Source organism: Muscardinus avellanarius (genome assembly GCF_963383645.1).
Source record: "Muscardinus avellanarius genome assembly, chromosome: 10".
NCBI classification, from domain to species: Eukaryota; Metazoa; Chordata; class Mammalia; order Rodentia; family Gliridae; genus Muscardinus; species Muscardinus avellanarius.
In genome coordinates, this window is record NC_137796.1 from 2,365,069 (window position 1) to 2,373,694 (window position 8,626).

Below are 8,626 nucleotides of genomic sequence, written 5' to 3' on the forward strand. Positions count from 1 at the left end.
ATGGTGATAGTAATGATGGTGATTGATAGTGATGATGGTGGTGATGGTGATGGTGGTGATGGTGATAGTAATGATGGTGATTGATAGTGATGAGGGTGATGTGGTGATGGTGGTGATGGTGGTGATGGTGGTGATGGTGAGGAGGAGGAGGAGGATGGTGATCGTGATGGTGGTAACGGTGATTATGGTAATAGTAATAATGGTGATGGTGATGATAGAGGTCCAACTCAGCATCTGCTAGGTAGGCAGCTCTCCTGAGAATGTAAAATGTGGTTCATCCCAAGTAAGGAGCAGCCAGGTGTGGTGGCGCACACCTGTAATCCCAGTGCTTGGAAGGATGAGACAGGAGGATCGCAGGTTCACGGCCAGCCTCAGCAATTTAGTGAGGCTCTCTGCAACTTAGTGAGACCCTGTTTCAAAATAAAAGAATAAAAGAGGGCTGGGGATATATTTCAGAGGTATAATGCCCTGGGTTTCATCCTCAGTATAAAAAAAAATAAGGAGTATCATAAGAGTAAAAATACATGCAAGATATTTCAAAGACTCAGTAGCAAGAAAAATGTAAAATATCTCAATAATTCTTTACATTAAATTATATAATTAAAGGATATTTTACCATTTCAAATAAAATATATTACTAAAATTAATTTCACCCATTTTACTTTTTCACTGTAACTACTAAAAATTGGTAAGTTACTCCTTTTTTTCTAACTGGCATAGAAGAAAAAAGATATCCCTAGTTAAGAGGCAATATGTGCCATTCTCTAGGTATGGAGAGCCCACAGAGAAATTACACAAGGCTTCTCAAGCCTTGGTACTGCAGCGTGAGAATCCTTTATCTGGAGTGACTGGGATAAGAAGTGTTTCATATTTTGAAATTTCCCAGTGTTTGCAATATTCACACATGAGCTATCTGGAGGATGAGTCCTAAGTCTAAAAACATGTATTTTTTTTGTTTCAGATGTACCTTACACACGTAGCCTGAGTAATTTTATACAATAATTTATTGGGCTCTTGTTTTGACTAGGCATGCTGTACCCTCAATTCCAGACTAATTCTGAAATGGACTAGCCAGGTGCCCTAGGACCAGTCCCTCTGGCATGTGTGTGTGTGTGTGTGTGTGTGTGTGTGTGTGTGTGTGTGTAGATAATGGGACGCCTACCTCATGTGAGGGTAGTTGAAACTAAATGAGAAAATGGATATGAAAATTTTTATACCAAATAAATCTTTTACCTTCTTATACAGTCACTATGCCTTTCAATAGCTCTAAAAATATATCAAAATAACAACTTTTGTTAAATAAATCTATTTCCTTCCCCTGAAAGGTTGTCAACAATTAAAGCAAAAGGACTTACAAAGTTCTTTGTTTCCAGTGTTCTGAATGTGCACAGCACAGCAAATATTGAAATACTTTTTGATGATGATGGTGATAAAGACAGTGAAGATGGTGGTGAGTGTGATAATGATGGTGGTGACAATGGTGTTGGTGAGGATAATGGTGATGGTCATGATGGTCATGATGATGGTCGTGGTGGTAGTTAGAATGGTGGTGACGATGGTCATGGTGGTGGTGATGGTGTTGGTGGTGATGGTGGTGGTGATGATGGTGATGGTGTTGGTGATGGTGGTGGTGGTGATGATGATGGTGGTGATGGTGATGTTGGCAACGTTGGTGATGATAATGATAGTGATGGTGATGATGATGGTGGTGATGATGGTGATGATGGTGGTGGTGATGGTGATGATGGTGGTGATGATAGTGGTGATGGTGATGATGGTGATGGTGATGATGATGGTGGTGATGATGGTGATGGTGATGATGGTAATGATGGTGGTGATGGTGGTGGTGATGGTGATGTTGGCAACACTGGTGATGGTAATGATAGTGATGGTGATGATGATGGTGGTGATGATGGTGGTGATGGTGATGACAGTGATGATGATGGTAGTGGTGGTGATGATGATGGTGGTAATGATGGTGATGATGGTGGTGATGATAGTAGTGATGGTGATGATGGTGGTGATGGTGATGGTGACGTTGGCAACGTTGGTGATGGTAATGATAGTGATGGTGATGATGATGGTGGTGATGATGGTGATGGTGGTGATGGTGATGATGGTGATGGTGATGATGATGGTGGTAATGATGGTGATGATGGTGGTGATGATAGTAGTGATGGTGATGATGGTGGTGATGGTGATGGTGATGTTGGCAACGTTGATGATGGTAATGATAGTGATGGTGATGATGATGGTGGTGATGATGGTGATGGTGGTGATGGTGATGATGGTGGTGATGGTGATGGTGATGATGATGGTGGTAATGATGGTGATGATGGTGGTGGTGATGGTGATGTTGGCAGTGTTGGTGATGGTAATGATAGTGATGGTGATGATGATGGTGGTGATGATGATGATGGTAATGATGGTGATGATGGTGTGATGATAGTGGTGATGGTGATGATGGTGATGGTGATGATGATGATGGTGATGGTGGTACAGCTAAAAGTGGCCCATAAATGTTCATCCCACGTGGGCACCTCCATGAACACCTGGGCTAGCCAGCAGAGAGCCCTGGGCAGAGCCCACTGCAGAGGACTCAACTCCCCCACCCACCCATTCTGCTCTCAAGATGGAAACAGCAGTGCCGACGGCAAGGCCAAAAATGTGGGAAAGTTTATTTATTTCTGCAAAACATTCCTGATTTGTAATGTGTTTTCTAAAAATGTTCTCGCTGACCAAGCCCCTGCTATATTTAGCTGCAGCATTTGAAAGAAATGCTCTTTACACTTTATAAGGCGGGCCACGAAATGCAAGGGCTTAAGGGAAAACTTTCCCCCCTCTGGTCCCTCCCTCCTCAGGAGGCGGCGGAAGCTCTTCCACGCAGTGGCCCACGGGAACGGCTCGGTGCTGCAGGCAGAAAGCGAGCTGCATCCAGTTGCAGGCCCTGGACCTCACCGCAGCTGGACAGCCGGGCCTGGGAAGGGTCTTCCCGCGCCTGCGCCGCCGGGGCACAGCCAGGAAGCATCCAGTGCTGCGGCCTGCGCCATCTGCGGCCGGCTCTTCCTTCTGCGCCCTCACACCCGCCTCACAGCGCTTCGTTTACTTTTGGTTTCATCTTCAAAAGGTCGGATCAGCCTAAGAGATGAAACAAGGCATCCAAAAGATGAGCCGGATCCCAGCCCGCCGGCCAGGATCCTCTGTGGCCCGGGGGTTACAGAACCCGGGCAGAGGCGCTGGCACGGGATTCTGTTGCTGAGCTGCCAGGTTGGAGGAAAGGAGAGGCCCTGGTCCCGCGTCCAGCGAAGCGCTCCCATTCCTTCACACCCAGAGCTGACTTACCTCTGGCCGCCACTCCAGGCAGGAGGCGGATTACTCCCACCCTCGCAGGCTCTGTCAGAGGGCGCTGATGGCTGTCCATTGGCCGCACCTCAGCTCTGCTTGGCAGGCCACACAGCCAAGGGGCTGGAGAGTCAGGTGGCAGGTGGGGTGCAGATGGTGAGCGGCTCCCAGCCTGGAGCATCCGGCCCAGTGGGAGGGACCCTGCGGTGTGGTGAGAGGGTTTAGCCCTGGGCAGGTGTGTCCCAACTGGCCTGGAGGAGTTGGCAGGTGGCGACCAGCTACCTGGCAGGGAGGTGTGAGGTGCCCGTGCCCGGCTGGCACCAGGCCTAGACAGCTCGTGGCGCACATTAAGACCTCGTGATGCCCAAGTGAACCTGACCCCGAACACCGAGCGCCCAGGCGTGGTGGCACCCGCCTGTAATCCTAGTACTCGGGAGGCTGAGGAAGGAGGATCGCGGGTTCGAGGAGAGCCTCAACAATTTAGTAAGGCTCTCTGCAGCTTAGTGCGACTCTGTTTCAAAATACAAAATAAAACTGGGCACGGTGATGCTTGCCCACTGTAATCCCAATACCTGGGAGGCGGAGATGGAAGGACGACAGGTTTGAGGACAGCCTTCGCACATGAGACTGTCAGCAACCTGGTGAGGCAGGGCAGCTCTCACCTGGCCGGGCCCCAGTAAATGTCCCTCCACCTTGGTCTTTCCCTCAACCTAGGTGGGTTTCTGTTTCTTGCTAGGACCCCGTGTGTGTGTGTGTGTGTGTGTGTGTGTGTGTGTGTGTGTGTTACTGGAGATGGAAGCCAGGGGTAATCTACCGCGGAGCTCCACTCCCAGCCCTTTTTATTTTTGTTTTGTAACAGGCTGTCAACTCTAGCAGTCATTGTGGATGGCAAATTCTTTAGCCTGCCTATGAATACGCACTGGCCGGTCTGCGTGACACGGTGGAGCACACCTGTAATCCCAGTACTTGGGAGGCTGAAACAGGAGGACCGCAGGATCGAGGCCAGCCTCAGGAACTTAGTGAGACCCTGTTTCAAAATAAAGAAAGATCGGGGGATGTAGCTCAGAGGTGGAATGCTCCTGGGTTCAATCCCCAGTACAAAAAAAAAAAAAGATAAATTTGCTTTTGCTCTACCCTAAATAAAGCTCAGGTTTTGCTTTAATTAAAAGGAGAAGTCATTTTTTTGTCTCACTGATTCATAATTTGGGGCCAGTTGTGCACAGGGGACATTAGAACAGTTTTGATGGATAAGACCCAAATTCCCCTTTTTTCTTCAGTAGGAAGAAACACGCATAGAATCATCATGATCCCACAGAAAACAACCCCACTGTCCTTTGCCTGTAGCAGTGTTAAGCCTGGCAAGAGTGGACATTAGAATTTCTTGGACTATCTAAACACACATGTAGATAAAGACTCTTGCCTTTTTCTGTGCCTTAATAATGTTCATACAACACATTTTTTCTAATTAGCACTCTAAAGTACTGTCTTTTCAAAGAGCAGTGTTATTTTGCGTCTTCAAAAATAATTGTCACAAGTTAACACAAGACAGCATATCAAACCCAAAATGAAAACAGAAAATTCAAAAAGCATTCAGCAGCAGAATGACCCATCCTGGTTCCTGGCATTCAGGGACTCCGGGGCTCTGCTGTCCCCAGTCCCTCCCCTCCTGTCCCTCAGAAGCTGGAGCCTCCCGAGATGTTGACATGATTCTCAAACATAATCCCAGTCTCTCCTTTCCTATTACACTGTTTGTTTATATCACACACACACACACACACACACACACAGCCCTCCCCCAGTAATCCACTGAATCAGTCACTGAGAGGTTAATGAAAAAACAACTTTATTCACCGGAGCTGAGAGCCTGGGATAAGGAAATACCCAGCGACATCCTGCCCCACATCTTATGTTAATCACCAGGAGCCCAGCCCTCGAGGATGGGAGCTCAGCAAAGCTCTTCAAATTGCCCTCTGCAGCTTATCCAAGCCCCCACCCGTCAGCCCTGGACGTGCGAATGTATGGGCCAGGAGCACATGCTTTGAGCTTCTGAAAGCCAGCTCTGTTCCTACTAGCTACTAAGACACCGTGACTGCTGAAATGTCAGTTTGGACATATTGACCAGCAAGCCCTCTTGGGTTAACATTCCTAACTACTTTTATACAAGACCTGGGAAGAATCGAAAAGTAAATATTTTGAAGCCTTCTTTCAGATTTCCTTTGAGAACTTACGGCTTTTTGTGCCTTTCCTCTACCGTTTAAAAATAATAAAAATCTATTTCCTTAGATTCAGAAAACTAAGTTCCTGAACCCAAAGATGGCCCAAGGAGAAATGCTCTGGAGTCGGGAGTATTTCCCCCAAAGTTTCAGACTGGACTGTGAAAATCTCAGCTTTCTTAACCAGGGCTTCGTCACAGGCCCCAGCTGCCGCCCACCAGACTTCCAGCCATTTCTTTAAGGTATTTACTTAAGGTCAGCCTTCAGGCCTCGGCCTGGTAGGGGCTTGGAGGGAGGGATCCAGGAGGCTGGGCGTGTCTGAGAAAATTCTCCATCTGGCCTCCTTTGGGGGCTGGAGAAATGCCCCCTGAGACACCAGCAAGACCTTCATTTCTCCCACCACTAACGTGTGTGTCTCTCTCTCCTCTCTCCTGTCTCCTTTCACTTTCTTTCTTAGCTTTTAAAATTGCATGTGGAGCTGGGCAGAGTGGTGAATACTTGTAATCCCAGCACTTGGGAGGCTGAGACAGGAGGATCGCACAGGTTCGAAGCCAGCCTCAGCAACTCAGAGAGACCCTGTTTCCAAATAAAGTATAAAATAGGTCTGGGAATGTAGCCTGGAGGTAGAAAGCCCCTGGGTCCCACCACAAGTACCACACACAAAAAAGAAAATAATTATATGTGGTTGGTTCTTTATTATGTGATGTTGGAAACTGTAGCAAAATCCAAACCTAGATCTTGAAAAAACATGGAAATTAAAAAAAAGAGAGAGCGAGCTGATATTGTTTGAGGCATATTTCACTCCTACACCTTCTCTGTCCCCCCCTCAAAAAAATCATTCAATCCCTTGAAAACAAAGCAAAAGAGATAGAACCCTGTCTACGCTGGGTTAGGGACGCGGCGGAACGCGGGTATTAGTGAGTTATCATGCGGGGCGCAATGCATACTACAGAGGGTGCACCTTAATAGAAGGTGGTACTCATCGTAGGAAAGAGCCGGGCACTTAGGCAAAAGACAAAGAAAGTTCCTTTTACTGTCTAGAAAGAAATTAAGAGACAAATTCTCCATCTAAAATAGACGCGAGACTGCTGAGGCTTCTCTGCCTCCCCCTGAGCTTTGGTGGCAAAGGCTAACCAGGCAGTCTTCTCCCGGGCCTAAAGAACGGGGGTGGTGGCCAGGGTCCCCCAAACTGCACCTCCAGGGCAAATCCTTCTGTGAACACCCCCCCCTCCCGCCGGGGCCACAAGTTGGACCCCGGTGCGGGCCGAGGCCCGGCCACTGTGTCTTTCTTTAGGTCTTGGGCTGGCGGATCATGGGCCCTCGGGGCTGTGATGGGCATGGCGGTGCACATCCTGAAGTGGACGGGAAAGGGGCAGCAATGCTCATGGCGGCCTGTCTTCTCTTCCCGGTTGCTGGGCGGATCTGCTGCAGAGAGGGCAGGCCAATGTGCCCCCCTGGCCGCACCCTCCGGCCGCCACCTGAAGGCCGTTTGGACCGGGGCGAGGCGGAGGCGCACCAGGCCGGCTACTGAAAGCCGAAGACGGCGGCGGCGTCCGGCAGCGGCAGCGGGAAGTAGGACAGGAACGGGATGCCCAGCTGGTAGAAGCCGCCCTGGACGTGGGGGTCCAGCATCAGCGAGGCGTTGAACGGGGGCCGGAGGCCGGCGGGGGCGGCCGGGGGCGGGGCGGCCGGGCCCAGGGGCCCCGGCTTGGCGCCCCCCGCGCCCGCGCCCCCCGCGCCCGCGCCCCCCGGCCGCCCCGCCAGGATGCTGTCGATGCTGAAGCTGCGGGGCCCGTCGGGGCGCTTGGGCGGGGCGGCGCCCGCGTCCTGGCGCGGGGGCTCGGGGCGCTCCCGGGGGCCCCCCGCCGCCGCCTCGCCGCCCCCCGGGCCCCGCGCCCCGGGGCGCGCGCGCTGGGGCTCCGCGGGCCCCCCCGCGGCCGGCCGCGGCCGCCTCTTGCGCCGCCGGTAGTTGCCGTTCTCGAACATGTCCAGGCAGCGCGGGTCCAGCGTCCAGTAGCTGCCCTTGCCCGGCCGCCCCTTCTCGCGCGGCACCTTGACGAAGCACTCGTTGAGCGAGAGGTTGTGGCGGATGCTGTTCTGCCAGCCCTGCCGGTTGTCGTGGTAGAAGGGGAAGCGCTCCATGATGAACTGGTAGATGCCGCTGAGCGTGGCGCGGCGCTCGGGCGCGTGCTGGATGGCCATGGCGATGAGCGCGATGTAGCTGTAGGGCGGCTTCTGCGGGGGCTCGGCGCGGGCGCCCAGCGCGGCCGGGAGGGCCAGGGGCAGCGCGGCGCCGTCGGGGCCGCACAGGCAGAGCAGCGGCGGGGCGGGCAGCGCGGGGCCGAAGAGCCGGCTCATGGTGCGCGCGGCCCGGGGAGTGCGCCCCGCGGCCTGGAGAGTGCGCCCCGCGGCCCGGGGAGTGCGCCCCGCGGCCCGGGGAGTGCGCCCCGCGGCCCGGGGAGTGCGCCCCGCGGCGGCCTGGGGAGTGCGCCCCGCGGCGGCCTGGGGAGTGCGCCGCCGCTGCCCCGGAGCCCGAGCCTGCGCCCTCCGCTGCGCCGCTCTCGCCGCCGCTCCGCGCTCTGTCCCTTCCGCATGGCTTCAGAAATGTTAAATAATTGTTGTAAGTTTGCTATTATATGTTGACTTAGCGCTGGAAAATAAATTGTCTATGATAAACAGTCGTTGTGTCCTCAGCCCACCCACATTAATTAAAATTTCATTGCTGAAAAACTCCAAGCTTCTCCCTCCACGTGTCTTTTTGATACCAGCCAATCGCTTTCGGGGCTATCCCTTCATTTGTTTATAGAATTAGTCTGTTGATAAGTCCGCCCACCCAAGTTGAATCAAGCTGTGTTTATTTGGAAAAATTTCCGGGCACCCAATATATAAACGCACTGATCTGATGTTTGAAATATCACGTCCACCCCTTGACGCTGTGAACACAGTCGGCGAGGCAGGATGTGCACGGGGTGGCTGGAGCTGGGTCAGCCGGGCCGGCCGCCGGGAAGCGGGTATGGGGTGGGGGCAGGGGGGGGAGCCGGGGCTAGCTTTACCTCTGGCCTGGGAGCGCC

General features: G+C 52.4%; 1 protein-coding gene across 1 annotated transcript; it reads right to left on the reverse strand.

The window, feature by feature from the left end:
* Positions 1-7,079: 7,079 nt before the first annotated feature.
* FOXL1 (forkhead box L1) lies at positions 7,080-7,913 on the reverse strand (the record flags this gene model as incomplete). The annotated part of the gene is made up of 1 exon (XM_080702867.1): positions 7,080-7,913. One exon carries the CDS (start codon positions 7,911-7,913, stop codon positions 7,080-7,082), a length of 834 nt encoding a protein of 277 aa, XP_080558993.1.
* Positions 7,914-8,626: the final 713 nt, after the last annotated feature.